We start from the raw sequence: 18558 nt of genomic DNA on the forward strand, positions 1-18558 counted from the left end.
GTCGCTTTGTGATCTTCTTGGGCTACATTTACCTAGCTAATAAAACATTTTAAACTATTTTTAAGAATAATAAGTTGTAAATTGTTAAGTTTACATGTTGCGTGTGTCTCAATGTATGCATTAGTGACTTCTGAAAATAAATTTCTTAGAATTAATTACCTTCGCATGGCGATACATCTAAAGGTATGTTCCACTTGCCATGGCAGTTGCACAACGCGAACAATGAGTTGATTGAATAAAAGTGCTCGGCAGTTCGTAATGAAACGTGAATCTTGTATCCTTTCATGCAAAACAATTCTACTTCCTTTCCAATAGGTATGTACAGCGATTTATCGTGAACTTCCATATAATGCGGAACTTTACAAAATCTCACAGCTGCAACACAATTCTAAAGTCAGTCAAACAGCACCGCACCAAAAAATACAACTACATAAACAAACTACCTTTACATGTTGTGTTAGATGGCGGTGACCACCCTCTGTCAGTACACAGCCGTCTTTCTTTTCCGTCTAATTTGAAACCATCACAACACGAGTACTTTGCGGTTTTACCAAAATTTCGGACATCTACCATTCCATTTATCGGAGGACTTGGACTGGGGCAAGGGAAAGCTAAACAGTAAATAATTGCAATATCCTTATTCATATGTAAGCACAAATTTAAACAAACTCCGCTGAAACATTGTTTAGCAAATTACCTTGATGAAGTGAGATAACACTAAGTGAGAATCCCTTTCCTTTCTTTACTGAATCCGAAGAAAACATGATAGTAAATCCCAAACTGTTCCTTATTTTTATTTTCTTATTTTTTCCTGTTTTGTTTCCGTAAAACGTGTGTACGCCACGATTGGATCTAGAACGTACAATTGATTCCTGAATTGTCAGTTTGTCTTTTGGTCCTGCTGTGTTTATCGATTTGATCGTAATGTCTGCTGACAGTAATAGACCCGATCCTCTCACGAACATCCACAGACATTTTAAATAACGGGGATAGGGTCGAGGAAAGTTAAGAGATCGAATTTGTTTTGAAATTTTCTTTCCTCGAGGTAAATAAAACAGTTTACCAGAATCTAGAAAGTACGTTTTTAACATACATTTACTATAAATACAAATGTATTTATTAGAGAAATTACCGATAATGTCTAAAAACGCTCTAATACTGGAGTCCTGACCACATTTGTCTGTATTCATAATAACCGTCATAGTGTCACCGGATGACACAAGAGATACTGGCCTGTCGTTTTCCTTGTAAGTCACAATAAGTCGAGACGTGTCTGACCAGCCATCGTAGAAACGCAAAGTATCTCCAGGTCCAAGATAAAATTGTGTAAAAGTAAGTTTGAGCCGACGTTTCTGGAACAGTGAGGATATCACCCATTGGCAGTTCAAGCATGATAACTTCCCTTTAGAAGGTGATCGAAATGTCAGATTTTTAGGATAAACTATTATTCCTCCGCACCACTGCGATCTAGCTGTAGCATAAAATTTGTGTTAACTAAATTAGGAAGCAAGAGTAGGATGCGTGGCAATTACACAACAGGAAGAAAAATAGAACTGAAAGAAATTTATATTATTTCTCGGATGCACAAAACAACAGATAAAATGCTTACCAGTGCAGTGACACGAAGTACAGCTGTCGGTATTGCAAGTCAAATCACGTGCTAGTACGCACTGTATAACCAGAACCGTGATGAAGGCCGCTAGAGCCGTCATTTTTCAAAAAAAATAAAGAACGCGCTTGTTCAGGTTGTAGAATTTCTCTAGCAAGCAGCTTTCCTTTGATTACTTCAATATCAAAGATGACAAAGAGAATATTGTACTATCAATGGAATGGCGTACAATGAGTGAGTAGTCTACGTTTCTAGGGCGTGCGATCTCTTTCAAAACGCCCACGACGCAAAGATGAGACGTCGCTGTTGCACAACGCAAACAGAGGTCGATTGAACAAGAAGTTGAAGCGAGAGAGGATGAGGGCGGAGCGAGATTCTTCTAACACAACGCAACTGAGAGATGATGAGGGCGGGGCAAGATTCTACTAACACAAACAAGACAGACAAAGCCTTTCCTTGACTAAAAATCTAGCGGTGACGCAGATACAAAGCTAGTTCTTGGTTTCACGCAGAGAGCTACAAAACACATGCATGCATGCATCGATCACCAGACAGCCGGATCGATTCGAAGCAGTTCATTACCGCATTTTCGAGCTGCTGGATCGATGGAGGTCAGAAGTTGCAAACAGCTGCCATTGTTATGATCAATATTTACGGTTTACGTTTCACTACAGATAATTTTCAAATCCGGTCTACGGCTAACTCCCGTTTGCCGTGATTGCAAACTAGATGTCCCGTATACGATACCACTAAGCGTTAAGAGAACATGACTTGTGTTGAACCGATCTTTGGCGTTTAGAAGCGGATCAGAGAGAAAGTTAATATAGGCTTAGAGGGCTTGTAGTTGCCCTTTTGTAAATTTTTGTGTTATATATCTGCTGCTAATATTCAAGTTTAGAAATTTTTTGTTGCAAATTTCTAACCGTCCTTTACAATTTCCCAAGCCAAACTGTCTAGATTCTTGTTTATCTTAAAATTTCCTTGCTAGCATTACATCATCGACTGAATTTCAATTGTGCGTAAGTGACCGGTTTCCAGTTGTCGATTCAGTATGCAGAGCGCCGCGTAGTATGGCAAATGACTTAGAGCTCGTTAATATTGAAGAATTCGAAGCAATTTGTTGTGCTGAATAGCTTTTGTTTGACGGAAGATGACGTTCCTTGAGTCAAATTAATAACCAGCCCATCCACATGCATGGTATCAGGGCTTCATATGTGGATTGCCTAGCGCGGCGTGGCTCATTTCGGGTGTCGGCCAGGACAGCGGCCCTTGTGAAACGGTACAGTACTTGACAGCGTTCTTTGAGTTACCTTCTAATCAAATCTTTATCTGCTTGCAACGTAAAAGTTGTCATTGCAGCAGGTGATAATTAGTAGTACGTAGTACGTGTGTACTTTAGTGTGCACTGGAGTTAACGCACGCTAGATTTACGATATAACGACTTCTTACACGTACCAGTGCCTGTAGGAGTACTAAAAATTGAGCTTCACTTGGGTATACTTGCAATCGCGACATGACAGATGCTACATTAATTAATAAATCTAAAGAGAGAAGGAAATTGGAGAAGATCCAAAAAGCGAAAGCTAACGATTACTCAACTTGTCTGTGGTAGTTATGACAACCACAAACACAGCAAGTAGTCGGCCTTATAGCAAATACTAAGATCCCGCCAAAGAAGACACAAACGGTTGCAGAGCACGCGAGCGAAGAACCAACGGAGGTGGAAATCGGTCAATTTAATTGTTTATTCAAGACATTCACCTTATTATAGTTGGTTTAGTTGTGCGTGTTTGTTTTATACACGGAAAACTATCAATCGTTCTTCAACTGAGCATTTTTGGTATCCAGTATACGGTACTTCGAGCTCCCGTATGCGGTATTGCTGTAGGCCTCGCGTGTGTTTTATATATTTAGATAACACACGCGAGGCCTACAGCAATACCGCATATGCAATATGGTCTAATTAACGTTTTCAATTTTGATTTGATTTTGATTTTGATTCAAGAAGTTCAAGAACTCACGTGCTCAATCTGGAGGGGTGCGTGCGCCCCTTGCGCCCCTTGCGCCCCACAGGAGTTACGAGCCTGAAGTCTACTGATTACATGTCGAAGATTATATTGCCAATTTAGATAAGAACTGGGCAGACTTTACAGCTAGACGGTGACGATTTTATACATGGGTTTCCTGACTTCCTTGGAAGTTTACACGTGCTAGACTGTTTGCAGGATTGCTTACTTTTGTGCACTTGTAGAAAACGAATCTGCTCTAACTGTGGACTTGGATGCTAATTCTCACTAATAAAAGTATTTGCTACATCTGCTGCTAATTAGCTAGCACTAAACGTTGCCAAAATAAGGTGAATATATGAATCTAAGAAATTTGCTATTGAAAGTGGATCTACGAATGATTGCCACGTTGGCATGTGATGTCTGAGTGCAACGTCTTGTCGCGCGCCATTTTGGTCATGCACCTGCAAACACCCAAGGAAGTCAGGAAATCCATGACGTTACGTTGTGGCTCTAACGTCCGCCATGTTCCTAGCTAAAATTATTAGCGATGTAATCTTAGGCATGCGGTAAGGTAGCGAAGCATCCGGGACTACAAGGCATCCGAGACCGCAATTATTAAGTTAATCACTGCGTCTATAGATAGTACGAGGCAAATCACTATGGCGACGAAGACTGACTTGGCTCGCTCCAGGAGGTTTCTTTTCAATTTTATTTTTATTAAATTAAAATAGTTTAAATAATTTGTTTTATTAAATTAACTTAAATATAAATTGAACTTTGTGAAATGAATCAGGATAGCGACGATGCCAGGCTTGGCTCCAGACATTCTGGCTCCATGCAGGTGGCTTCAAGACTATAATGTTCTAGTGGCGTCGCTACGCATGAACCTGGAGAAACCAAAGCCTCCTCAAACACGCGGTAGTGTGACCTCGTAGACTCGTGCTCAGTCCTCTCTTCGCGCTCACGTACTCACGTGCTCGACCACGCGGTGGATGGTTCGTACATCTAGACCGCGTTTGCTCTCTCCTTGTTCATTTCGTGCACTTGTAGAAAGCGAATCTGCTTTAACTGTGGGCTGGAGGGAACACAACAAGACATTTGCGTTTGCTGAAACGTTGTTGAGATGGTTGTGTGGGCGTAGAGGGCGTGTGCATGTCGCGATCGCTTCCTGCAACAGGAATCTATTAGCACTAACGAGCACCGGGTCAAGTATTCAAGTCTGGCCTCTGCAAGGAAGCAGCCAGACCTGTTGTAATGTTCTCTCTCGTTCTAACCCTTCTTCTTCTGCTCTCCGTCTCTCTACCAGACGCTGTCAGGGCTCGAGAAATCGAGAGGCAGCCATTGGGGCGACCGGGATCCCAACCAGGAAGGAACCCTGAACGGTTAGGCGCGCCGGCACCGGGTCAAGACGTCGTGCCACTCGTCGTCGGCAGCTCGATCATCGTTCCCGACAAGACGCTTGAACGACAGCAATACCAAGACGCGGTTTATAGCACTCTGCTCGCTCAGTTGGCGTCTGACAAGAAATTGGGCCACAAGAATCCAACCCAATGGTACAGCAACTATAACGACGTCACAGGCCACCTTGGCTGGACCATAGAAACTTTTGATACATTTTCCAAGTACCAGCAGCGAGCCTCCAAAGTTGATTTATCTACAGTTGTTAGTGAAACTCTGAATAGCAGTGGCAAGCTCACAGCCACCGAACTGGCGGCTGTAGAGAAGTCGACCGCAGCTCTGCGACAGTCTGTTAACAGATCACCTCTCTCTGTGTTCAATAATCGCAGTAAGCTTGGGAAATCGGGAATTTTTCAGGTTGCAGTTGTAAGCAACGACGGAGGCGTGCTTCGTCTCAAGTTTGGATCTTATTACTATGCGTCGACGGTGGAGGAGTCTTCTGTGTTGTTCTTTCCTTGGAGTGCGAGGAGTCTGACAGTGTACGCGAGAGTACAAGTGTTGGAGCTGAATGAAGAGGTGTACAATCAACTGAGAAGTGTGGTAGCTCAGAAACTGGAGAAATACCGGAACTTGATGATTAAGCCCATCAAAGTGTGATATTCCAGGTGAAGGCATGCGGATTTGGATTGAGTATAAATCTGCTCATTTGCTATGAGTGTTGACTACGCTTTAGCTGACTGCTGATCTACAAATTGTCTAGTGTGTGGTTTGTGAATGGCTGGCAGAACAATCATAAATCAAATGTGTCTGATAGTGTCACAGTGAAGATGTATCCAAGCATGGAGCTAACCAAGTAGACTCTATTATACATAATTGGATTTATGAATTAAAATTCTAGGGTTAGCACATTTCAAAAATACTTTCAGGGTAAACAATTTTGAACGAGCAATAAAATGGTTTTATTTTGTAACATCAAATTCTGGATTTTGAGCAAATTACAGACATAGTCACATGGCTGTCTTAATTAGGCTTATGGATATTTTTACAATAGTACTTAATGGTGTACATACTATGAGAACAAACGTACGTGTTCAGTCTGCTAACAAAAGCATAGTATTCACATGTTTATTGAGACGTCTGAAGCACACAGTGCAAGAAGATCGTCTACAGAAAAAGGTTTACAGTCGCACACGCGCATAATCGTGACCTGCCTGGCCAGGTCGTTGCATGAGGTAGAAAGGTCCTGTACAGCGTGTGTCTTAAAGAATGTTGTTGTTTGAATACTAAATGATGTTGTGGTTGCAACCAAGGCGAGCACGCTTCAACGGCAGCAATACGAAGATGCAGTCTACAGCACTCTGCTCGCTCAGTTGGCGTCCGACAAAAAGCAGGGCCACAAGGACCCCCTAGAGTGGTACAAAAACTACACAGAGGTTACTAGCAACGTCGGTTGGGTCGTAGAGGGTTCCACCTCATTTGCCAAATTCGATCAGCAAGCGGACAAAGTCAATTTATCGACGGTCGTTCTAGAGAGCTTGCGACAGAGCGGAAAGCTTACAGCCGCACGAAAAGGTCGAGGTCATGGAGCTGAACGAAGACTCGTACAATCGAGTTCGAAGTGTAGTGGCTGAGAAGCTGGGAAAGTACTTGAACGAGCTTGTCAAGCCCATCACCATGTGTCATCCCAACTCGCACAATCACGGAAATACAAATAGTAGTGTTTGGGGTCGACTGCGTACTAGCATGATATTTGCGTTCGTTTGTGCGCACGTGCTTCTGCGCTATTTGTTCTGAGACGTTGCGTTGTTTGTTGTGAGTTCTAGATCTGAAGCTCTGCTTAGCAATTCATTATCAAAGGCCTGGATCCGGGACCTGATTTAGGGGTGCATGACCTGCATGGTACATTGAAATGTATACGTACATAATGAAACGTTCCTGATAATTAATAGTTGCAATATCAACAATGCTCAAGGTGCCTGGTATCTAAACTAAACTCAGACAAATGTTTGTTATCTGCGATTTGTTCATTGGATCTTGAAGTGGATTTACACAGAGCATTCGTCTCGATCTTGCAGCATATATAACGGTTACTACTCACAACACAACAGCTAGTGTAAAAAGTGGTGTATTCCTAGTCACATGGACGACGGAGTTGTGGATGCTGGGGTACAGGAAGCCAATTTTAATGCTTCCATGTTCATGTCGTATTGGAGAAAAAGATTTTCTACAGTTCTGCAAAGATGCAATGCCAAAGTTATCCTTAGAATACTTTCAAACTGTCACCTAATCGTGGTGATTTAGATAGACTATTTTACTTTGACATTCAAAGGCAAGTACATTAGTTGATGACTTTGTTGTTTGCAAGGACTGGTGTGTATTCAAAAACACTAGCATATGTACAAGTAGAATCTGTATGAGAATAAATTGTCTGTCTGTCTGTCTGTCTGTCTATGTATTGAACTATGTAGCTGTCAACCTAAACATTCATATTGCAGTAAAAGAATAAACACATCAATGACGATCTCTGAAACTGCAAAAACTCATACAATTTGATAATTTAATACTTAAATTTGCGTTTAGTACACACACTTTGATTTCAACTCTCGTTTATTGCTCTTTTATTTATCTACATCCTTTCCCAACAGCATAAAATTTGATATAGTGATATATGTTAAAACTCAAGAAATTGTTGCATGGTGATATACAGGAAATATAAAAGCTATAGTTACCCTTTTCTAATTTTTTTGGGTTATATATCTGCTGCTAATAGTTAAGTTTAGAAATTTGTTTTTATAAATTTCTGAAAGCTATAGGAATATAAAGAAGTCACACGAAACGACAAAACCGCAGGCTATCAGAACAAAGAGCGTAACGCCGCATGCACACAAAAGCACGCAAATAGCATGCTTGTGCACAGTCCACCCCAAGCACTACCACTACTTCCATGATTGTGATCACACTTCTTGATGGGCGTAATAAGCTCATTCGAGTTTGCCCCCAGCTTCTCAGCCACTAATGGTCGAACTTGGTTGTATCTGGCTTCGTTCAGCTCCATGACGTGCAATTTTCCGTGTGTTCTCCTAACAGATTGAAACGTCTCCATGTAGAGAGAGAACAATTTGAGAAGAACCGTGCCGCTCTTGTTCGTCACAATGCCAACTTGAAAAACTCCGTACTTTCCCAGTCTGATGATATCGTTAGACGTAGCGTTAGACGTACCGTTAGACGTGGAGAGAAGAGACTCACTGCTGCATGATGATAAAAACAAATCTAGGGACTGTCTTAGAACCGCTTGCTCGGAGTTCGTAACTCCGCCGCGTTCACTGCCTGAATCGAAATGAACGGTTTCCAAGTCCGTGCCTTCATTGAACCAGATAAAGAGCGAGAATTTTTGTTTTAGCCAACCGACGTTAGAAGTAACACTTGCGTATTTGGGGAACCACTCCCTATCCAGTGGCTGTCGATAGGATCTCGATGGGTTCTCGTCGCTCAGCGTCTTGTCGGACTCCAACTGGGCGAACAGAGTGCTGTAGACTACGTCCTCGTATTGTTGTCGTTCAAGCGTCGCACTGTGAGTGTCTGGAACGATGATCGAACTGCCGACAACTAAGGGCACGACGTCCTCGACCGGTCTCGTTTCGCTCGACGCTACATCTCGTTGTTCAACGGGACTCCTTCTCGATTCAGGTTTGACATTGTTGGGTGACTCCCGTTGAGTCTCACGGGATAGAACCGACGACGGCGAAGTAAGCGAGAGAAGAACAAGTGTGACTAACAGCGAGAACATTCTGGCGGCTCTAGCAATGACTCTTGCCTGTAACGACGACACATAAGTACTCGAGCAACACCCACGAGTTGCCGTTTACAGGATGTGGTCAAGACGTAGTTAGAGATTTCTCTGTGAACCTCACACGTCAAGCAGCGTCTCAACAATAGCCTACGCTGTTTAATTAATTCTCCACATCCGATTGCGTGCATCTTAGCATCCATGATGGAAGCAGTAGACGACGACCGTCCTGTTGAATAGACGCTACGCCAATGAATAAACACAATGCATGGCTTCTGTTCAAGTGCGCAACTGGCCATCCTAGAATACCACGCACTGACTAGCCTCCTGGTTAGCTAGAACTCTCCGTCTTCAACGTGTTTCTGTTGTTACTACGCTAAGCATTTGATATTTGACGCTTTTGATATGCAACAGCCATTTTAGCTAAAACTCATAAAATTAAATTTCATCATTAATAGTTAATTGATGCCATGATGCGATTATTCTCTAATTCAAAATTCTGTTAGTACTATCTAATTTGTTTTAGAAGAAAATACTGTCTGAGCTTAATCTATTTTAATTATTGGTGGTATATAACTCAATTTTTAGTATTGTTGCTGTCTCGATAATCTGAATTTTTCATTCGACAGAAATCTTTTAAAATTAGAATCACAATAAGCGAAACAATTTTTACAAACACAAAAGCAAGAGCAGTTATCAAACATACGTATCTGTAATAAAGAACATCTTACTTTCACAGGAACCTTCTTGTCCGTCCCAAAACGTGTTGTTCAACTCATCAGTTGTACAAGTCCGCGACATGTGTCCACGATACGTGAATCCAGTATTACATGCAAAAGAAGCAGTGCCTCCCTTTCCTAACGACGTCACGTTTACAACTTGTCCATTCTTTGGCGATTTAGGTAATGGACAAACGGGCAACTTGGCTAAACAAATACGTTATTAGAATCATATTATTAATTAAATAAAATTAATATTTTTATTACATACCTTTGCATTTGTGTAGTTTAGCAACAGGTTCCCAGGTAAGATTTCTGGAGCAAATGCAATACGGTATACCATCCAAACCATACCCTCTTGGACAAGTATAAATTACTCTTGACCCGGGTAGAAACATCGAGTTCAAGGTGTTGTTATCTTCGTATATGATCATACCACCGGGTAAAGGAGGTGGCGGCGGCGGTCTACAATGGTCATCTTAATTAAAATTTTTGTTAAATAAAATATTTATGTTAATTTAAAAAAAAAATTTAATATCCGTGTTGAAAATTCTTATGCATATTAAATTGTTGCAAAGTTATGTTGCTAAATTATTATAATTATTACATAATTAACTGACATAAATTTTCTATTTTTGAAATTGTAAGCATTTTAGCTTAAAATAGCAAATTAACAGAGTACCTAGACTTAATGGAAAATAATAAATACATTTATTTGTTTTAGCAATCGCTAGTTTCTTGAAATAAATTTGCAAACTTTTCTTTTTGCCTGAAGCTGTCCATTCGAATATTTTCTAACATCTTTGTAAACCATAGTATTGTAAATGTTTATTTGCATTAATCCGAAATTATCATTTTTAACACTTAAATTAAAGGGTATTGTATGTGAGTAAATTCAAGTGCTTGTTATCCAATATTCAGAGAACGGCCACAAAGTCAAAAAACTGTTATGCAGTTGTTATGGAAGGACTGAAATGATACATTTATGTCATTGTGTGTCAAATCGCATGTTGGCCTTTTCTCGATCGTCGAACGTCTGGCCACGTGAGCCTACGCCAGATTATGGTCTCATTCGTTCAGGTGAGATCTGTATTCTTGATGAAGCGAGCGTGCGTGCTCAACCGTCTTTGTAAGAAGTTGTTCGCTTCCAGTCGCCTTTTGCTAGTATGTGGTCGCTTTGTGATCTGATTGTGCTAAATTTACTTGCCAATAAAAAAATTAAAACTATTCTAAAGAATAATTAGCTGTAAAATTGTTAAGTTTATATGTTGCGGGTGTCTCAATGTATGCATTAGAAACTTTTCAAAATATGTTCTTAGAATCAATTACCTTGGCATGGCGATACATCTGAAGGTATGTTTCACTTGCCATTGCAGTTGCATAACGCTAACAATGAGTTGATTGAATAATTGTGCTCAGAAGTTCGTAATGAAACGGAAATCTTGTATCCCTTCATGCAAAACAATTCTATTTCTTTTCCAATAGGTATGTACAGTGATTTATCGTGAACTTCCATACCATGCGGAACTTTACAAAATCTCAAAGCTGCAACACAATTCTAAAGTCAGCCAAACAGCACCGCAAGAAAAAATATAACTAGATAAACAGACTACCTTTACATGTTGGGTTAGATGGCGGTGACCACACTCTGCCAGTACGCAGCCGTTTTCCCTCTTCGTCTAATTTGAAACCATCACAACACCAGTACTTTTCGATTTTACCAAAAATTTTTCCTGTTTTGTTTCCGTAAAACGTGTGTACGCCACGATTGGATCTAGAACGTACAATTGGTTCCTGAATTATTAGTTTGTCTTTAGGTCCTGCTGTGCTTATCGAATTGATAGTAATGTCTGCTGACAGTAATAGACCCGATCCTCTCACGAACATCCACAGACATTTTACATTATGGGGATAGGGTCGAGGAAAGTTAGGAGATCGAATTTGTTTTGAAATTTCCTTTGCACGCGGTAAATAAAACAGTTTACCAGAATCTAGAAAGTACGTTTTCAACATACAAATATTTACTATAAATACAAATGTATTTATTAGAGAAATTACCTATAGTGTCTAAAGACGCTCTAATACTGGAATCCTGACCACACTTGTCTGTATCCATAATAACCGTCATGATGTCACCGGATGACACAAGAGATACTGGCCTGTCGTTTTCCTTGTAAGTCACAATAAGACGAGACGTGTCTGACGACTCATCGTAGAAACGTAAAGTATCTCCAGGTCCAAGATAGAATTGTGTAAAAGTAAGTTTGAGCCGACGTTTCTGGAACAGTGAGGATATCACCCATTGGCAGTTCAAGCATGATAACTTCCCTCTAGAAGGTGATCGAAATGACAGCTTTGCAGGATAAACTATTATTCCTCCGCACCGCTGCGATCTAGCTGTAACATAAAATTTGTGTTAATTAAGAAGCAAGAGTAGGAGGCGTGGCAATTACACAACAGGAAGAAAAATAGAACTGAAAGAAATTTATATTATTTCTCGGATGCACAAATCAACAGACAAGAGGCTTACCAGTGCAGTGACACGAAGTACAGTTGTCGGTAATGCAAGTCAAATCACGTGCGAGTACGCACTGTATAACTTTCTTTAGCGTTCACTCTGAAAGTTGCTTCGCTAGGCTCACTCTTTCAGTACGCGAGAATCGGAGATGCATGAGACAGCTCTGCATGACCATGTAATACTCTGATGAGTAGCATAATTACCGGTGATATGTTACCAAAACTAGGTCCAAAACCAACCTTATTAAGCCAAAACTAAAATTTTTTAATTAGCATATTGTGTGCTTGGCGCGCAGCAAACGGGAATCCAAGGCCAAAGTCGTTACAATACCTTAGCGTGCGCTTCTCTACTAGCAAGTTCACGCGCATTGTACCATTTCAACGCTGCTGAGTGGTTTGTTCGCTTGCGAAGTATTCTTAATTTGGATGTGGAATGGAAACGCGTTGAACAAGAGTATGTAAAGGTAAGCATATCCTTGTGTCTAGCACGTTTCTAGCGTTTTTGTTCTGTACTCCTCCTCTGTTTCTAGGATTGGAGAATACTCTGTTGAAGGATAGAGTGTGTAGGTATGTACGCATGTGTGACACATCGACACACACACACGCACACACACACACACACACACACACACACACACACACACACACACACACAAACACACAAACACACACACACACACACACACACACACACACACACACACACACACACCATGTTCTAGATTGAACAGTGAGTGATTTCAGTGCATTTAGTCTTTAGCTAATTAACGTGTCTATGCTAATTAACAACTTAATAGGTCGTTGTTAGTGCATAGAGACTCTAAATCTTCTCACATCTTTGGAGTTAGCCTAGTCATTTTGTCTTTTTTCTAACGTCAACTCTTTCACTTGTTCTGCACTATAGTATAACTGCATGATGTCTACCAGGTGTAATCGCATTGTTGCTCTACTTTGTTGAATTAAAATCGTGTGATAAAATATATGGTCAAGTACTTGTAAACAAGTAGATTGAATACTTACTGACAACAGCATGCAATAATATACGACATGCAGTATCACATCGCTTAGTACTGATTTGAGAAGTTACATTGATCCTGTTGCTGAATTTTCTAGGATGTCTGATATTGTAAAGTGAAGGACAACTACAAACTGAAACGTACTGCAGTCTTGTCCATTGTTGTTTCACATCAGCATTTCCTTATGTGGAGTTAGAGCTCCAACAGAGACAATGTAAAGTAAGCATATTACTTAACTTAATTCAGCTAAAGATATGCAAAACTTTATGGTTATCAGACTTGTTAGTGAGTAACGATTTTTGCCATTTTCACAACTGTGTGGCGATGAAGTCAATATTAGAAAATTGGTGAATGATCAACACACAGACGTTTGTATTTATCTGTAATGATTGAGCCCCAACTTTTACCTGTAGTGGAAGAATGGCACTTTTAAAATTTATACAGCATTAATAGCTCGATTTGTCTACTACTAATCAGCTAGAGTTAGGGCTCATGAATCAGAGTTAGGGTTTATGAAGGCATGGGCGTAGGTAGCATGGCATGGACTAGATCGAGCTATAGCCTCATGATTTGTAAGCGTTTTAGATTGGTTAAGTATAGCAAAAATTTTTGTGCTTTAATTTAAAGGGGTGAGGACTTTCGTTCCTCGTTTGCTGAAATCGGAACAGTTCATGGTCTGATTCCTGAAAACCTCACTGTAATGGCTTTGACAGCGACTGCCACCAAGTCCACCTTTGACCAAGTAGTCGATCGACTTGCAATGCAGAAAGTCACTGTTGTTGGTACATCACCTGCAAGGGACAACACTCGGTATGCAGTTCACCCTATTGTGCCTATGGAAGAGTTTTGTATGAGTATAGCCAAAGATGTGAGACGTCAGAGGATTGAATATCCCAAACTGTTCTTTTCTGCAGAAAGTATGGGGATTGCTCATCTACTTTCTTTTGAGAGCTAAATTAGGACGAGAGTTGACTCACCCTACTGGGACACTAGATCTTCAAGAATTGAGACTGGTGGATATGTACACTAGTGCATCTATGGTGAAGATGAGGCAGAAGGTTCTTGCATCATTCATGGAGCAGGGTAGCACATTCCGCATCTTGATTGCCACCACAGCATTTGGCATGGGCGCGGATTGTAAGGACATCAGGCAAATCATGCACTGGGGCCCTCCATCACTTATTGAAGACTACGTGCAAGAAACAAGACGAGGTGGATATCAGTCCCAAGCCATTCTTTTCAATTGCATGCACAATGCACACAGGAGTTTGACTCCAGCAGTGAAACACTATAGCAAAGATAGTTGCTTGTGTCGCCGTAGGACATTGTTCCACGACTTCGTATTTTGTTCAGATTCTGATTTAGTCACATCTCAAGATGCAGGTGTTGTGATGTTTGTGCTCAAACGTGTTTATGTGGATGCTGACAGCCTTTTTGAAATTTCTATAGCAGCCCATACTGTAATTTTTTATGGCTATGCTCTTACATTTGCATTTACTGAGATTATCGTCAAACCACGTTGATAGCACCTGGCAGAGGCCTGTGTTTTGTTACTTATTTAATTTATTGCATATGGTCAAGAAAGTAAGCAATCAAAATTGGTGAAGAGCCCGTCTCATAGTTTTCATAGTGTGAATACAGGCCCGGGAGTGCAAATACTGTCAACTTACAATTATTGCCTCTTGTTAGGTTACACACATGATGACATTGTACCCCGGGTTTTCTTGTTAGCTTGCCAGAAGCTAGTGGTCAGATCGACACCTGGTACTGTAAACTTCTCATTCCATTTCACTCACATCTTAATTATATCAATTAATTAAAGAGCTCAAAGTACAGATAACAACATAAAATCTACTTCATAACAATGCTCTCTTAATTAATGCATAGTTGCATCATAGGAGTCGTCATCCGAATCACAGCCACTCTTGAAATCATCCCTCTGAAGGAAGGCTAGTGGGTGTTGTTTTTCCAGCAATGATCGGATCCAATGGACACCTTACTCTCTGCCATCTTCTCAAAAATTGTCTTTGAAATTCAAAAGTTCTGTGTGTTCGTCCATGTGTTCTTGTAAATACATTCGTTTCCATGAGAGTTTCTAATGCCATCTCAAAGTCCTTGCTGTCATCTGGAGGAGTATGAGACTCAGAGGCAGGTTGTATGTGTAGTGAGTGCTCAAATGCAGTGCAAATACTGTCACCCGCCCCAATTGATTTGCTAGCTCTCAAGATAGTTTGAGGCGTAATATTTGCACCCAAACGATGCAGCACAGTTTTGACTCTCCAATTTAGATATTCTAATGCCAAATTGCATGGAATAATGTATTAAGTCCAGCCTTCTGGTTGACAAAGCGACATCACTTAATTTGCTCTGTGACTTGCTCTGGTAAAATGTTTAGTTGGAGAAGCAGACCGAATGCTTCTTTCGCATAGTTCCTATGGTGTGTGCCTTTAAAGAGCAGCATCATTACCTTCCAGTATACGATTACCCTCTCATCATCGCCCTCCCGTATTGCATTGTGAAAACCATGATAAACTAACCCTAAAGTTAGCAAATCCATGGCATACAGCAATACCTTGTCACTCGAAAGGAGGGTGACCAGGAATAAGTGTGACAGTGTGATGATGATGGCACCACCATAAAACTCTTAACAATTTCTCTGCTTAACAGAGTTCCTGACTCAACTGAGTCTTGTTCTAAAAGAGATCGTGCTGCTGCCACAACTTGTCCTTCCCAGACCATTTGAAGAAAGTCGTCCGTTGATTTTAGGTCTTTGCAGGGTCTCCATGCACTGAAGAACAATTTATCAAGTTTTTAAGCTGGATTAGTGTTCCCTTGTCTTGGGCAGACTTCCCAGAATAAAGACGTTTCCAAATAAACTATTCAACACAAATCACGTACTTCATGCATACATTACAGTCGCTGTATTATACATGCATACCAAATGCATGTGCACAAGAACAGACTTGCACACGAAGAGATGTGCGCGCGCGCACACACACACACACACACACACACACACACACACACACACACACACACACACAGATGTGCACACACATGCATGCACACGCGTGCGCGCACACACACACACACACACACATGTGCACACACATGCATGCACACGTGTGCACACACATGCATGCACACGTGTGCACACACACACACACACACACACACACACACACACACACACACACACACACACACACAACAAGCACGCACACAAAGACATCTTAGCATGCAAAACAAACAAATAAAACACAGCAGATAAACACATATACACCAGACAGACTGATACTTATACCACCTCCACCTCCACCATGCACCACCACCATTCACCAATACCATGCACCACCACAAACTATCAATTAACATGGCATTGTGTTGTCAATATGTGCTGGCACCCCTTGCTCGAGCTGCAGTAAGTTGGTCACTTCCGATTAGTATAGGAACAAATGTTTCCGTGTCAATGCTCACAGCCCGACCCTCAACTTCCATCAATTCTTCTCCTCCAGATTTTGGTACATATAGCTGCAGTTTTTCCATGATTTGCACCATCTCTGTAAACTTGTTTTCATTCAAAAGGATGACGCCCAAGAGACCTTGTAATAAATCAAAGAAGACTTATTTAGATTTATCAAATATAATGTGTAAATAAACATTTGCTTTATTACCATGGTTGACTTTGTTGCCATCTCAATATTGATAGCTTATATGCCATACAACATCCTTGTCACTGAATTGGCTTTTCATCCTTGTGGCAATAACTCTAATTAAGGGACAAAAACATAATCATATAATTGTTAGCCCTGAAGGTCAAATTCCACAAACCTTGATATGAGGACTTCAAAGTCTAGACTCAATATGTTCACATCAAAGTCATTAAGAAAGAAGTGTTGCGAAGCCAGATGCATATTGGACGGCATAACAGTAGAAGCAGAGCTAAATCATTTCGATCACGTACTGGAAATGAATGGAAATGGTGGAAGGACTTTGTCTGCCGGTCCTAACACACTGTTTGACAGTCTGCAACCTTCTCGGAGTCCTGAGTGAGTAAACCTTTGACCCTGACTTGTCAGACACAGCAATCTACAAAAATATCAGTGCTGTTTTTAACAGTCGTATGCCAAATACTGTAGAGTTAGACAACACACACACACACACACACACACACACACACACACACACACACACACACACACACACACACACACACACACACACACACACACACACACACACACACATTCAATGATTTGTTGTGTGTTGTGTTGTGTGTGTGTGTGTGTGTGTGTGTGTGTGTGTGTGTGTGTGTGTGTGTGTGTGTGTGTGTGTGTGTGTGTGTGTGTGTGTGTGTGTCATCCACCCACCCTTACACAGTACCCCTACACCTCACATGCTCACACCACACAACCCACATAGCCACCTCTGATTACAGGTAATACATATTAATCACAGGCCACAACAATAAAATTCTTTGTTTCTAGATCATCACTCCATTCCTAACAATTCATGTAGGCGGCCATAACCATTATGACTGGCCACCAACACAAGCTAAAAATAAACTACTGCCACCTTTCAATCGAATAATAGTCTGGGCATGATGATAAAAGACTCTTGAATTGTCACTGTCTCATCCAACAGGCTCAGAATATAAGATATCCATATATGAAGGGGTTTTTTGGAGAAAGTCAGCAGCAACATTGATCAGAACCATTTCTACAAAATACTGTAATGGCTTAATTAATAAATGGATTGAAAAACCATGCACAACCACCCCTGCTAAAGACATGATCAAGCTAGCTAGGGTGCAGTGATGATCGAGCAATGTACTGCCATGTATATAGCTTATAAATTGTGTGGTGCAATTGTCAACTCACCTTCCCATTTGGAGATTTCCTTTTTCGATGCTGAGACAGTGGTGTCCTCTCAGCCGTCTCTGGGCACTCTTGTGATATGGGTGTGCCAGGTGAATGAGCAGTCGTACTCTTCGAGGAAGATGACTCGATGTTTGGAACATCTAGACACAGGCGTTTTGCAGTTCCAGGCTCAGGCAAAGCTTCCAATTGCCTCAATATCTATACAATTAATTAATGAAACAATTAGGTGACTAAAAATGCCTAGAGTCCAAGCAGTAGATAGTTGACAAATTCTTTGAAATTTGTTGCACATGTATGCTGGCTCAGAAATGTTATAATAATCAAGAATGGACACATCGAAGAGGAAAATTTTATTCTCTCTAACGTTTTTTGCAACTCAGCACAAGCGTCTCCATCTAACCTCTTTCTCTTCTTCAAAGCACTTTCACTCTCAAACTGCATCAAACACAAGAAACAAGACAACACTGTTCAACTGTGCGCGTATACTACGCCAAACCAGTGAGCAATTCCCATGCACTGCATTCTGCTTAGATACCTATAGCTAGACGCATGCACTGCCACAATAAGAGGATTTGTGGTCTGCAAGGATGCCAACGCGTACAGACAATCCCATGCAGAACAAA

The 18558-nt window shown here is 40.9% G+C and overlaps 2 protein-coding genes and 1 long non-coding RNA gene across 4 annotated transcripts; 2 read left to right on the forward strand and 1 right to left on the reverse strand.

Annotated features, from left to right (window-relative positions):
* Window positions 1-659: 659 nt before the first annotated feature.
* Window positions 660-1712, reverse strand: LOC134176476 (cubilin-like). Its single transcript, XM_062643146.1, has 3 exons — window positions 1610-1712; window positions 1133-1471; window positions 660-1069 (listed from the first exon to the last, which is right to left on the reverse strand). Exons 1-3 carry the CDS (start codon window positions 1710-1712, stop codon window positions 660-662), a joined length of 852 nt encoding a protein of 283 aa, XP_062499130.1.
* Window positions 1713-4822: 3110 nt separating this feature from the next.
* LOC134198600 (uncharacterized) lies at window positions 4823-5812 on the forward strand. Its single transcript, XM_062668016.1, has one exon. It carries the CDS (start codon window positions 4873-4875, stop codon window positions 5671-5673), a length of 801 nt encoding a protein of 266 aa, XP_062524000.1. The 5' UTR covers window positions 4823-4872; the 3' UTR covers window positions 5674-5812.
* A 6580-nt stretch (window positions 5813-12392) lies between these two features.
* On the forward strand, window positions 12393-14634 carry LOC134176132 (uncharacterized). Of its 2 annotated transcripts, none has more exons than XR_009969250.1 (4): window positions 12393-12503; window positions 12570-12606; window positions 13153-13274; window positions 13683-14634. It is a non-coding gene; the product is annotated as an uncharacterized LOC134176132 (long non-coding RNA). The 2 variants fall into 2 exon arrangements; XR_009969249.1 differs by lacking the exon at window positions 13683-14634 and adding an exon at window positions 13342-13507 and having other exon boundaries at window positions 13153-13269.
* Window positions 14635-18558: the final 3924 nt, after the last annotated feature.

The sequence above is a fragment of the Corticium candelabrum genome, chromosome 2 (assembly GCF_963422355.1).
Source record: "Corticium candelabrum chromosome 2, ooCorCand1.1, whole genome shotgun sequence".
In the NCBI taxonomy this organism is placed as follows: domain Eukaryota; kingdom Metazoa; phylum Porifera; class Homoscleromorpha; order Homosclerophorida; family Plakinidae; genus Corticium; species Corticium candelabrum.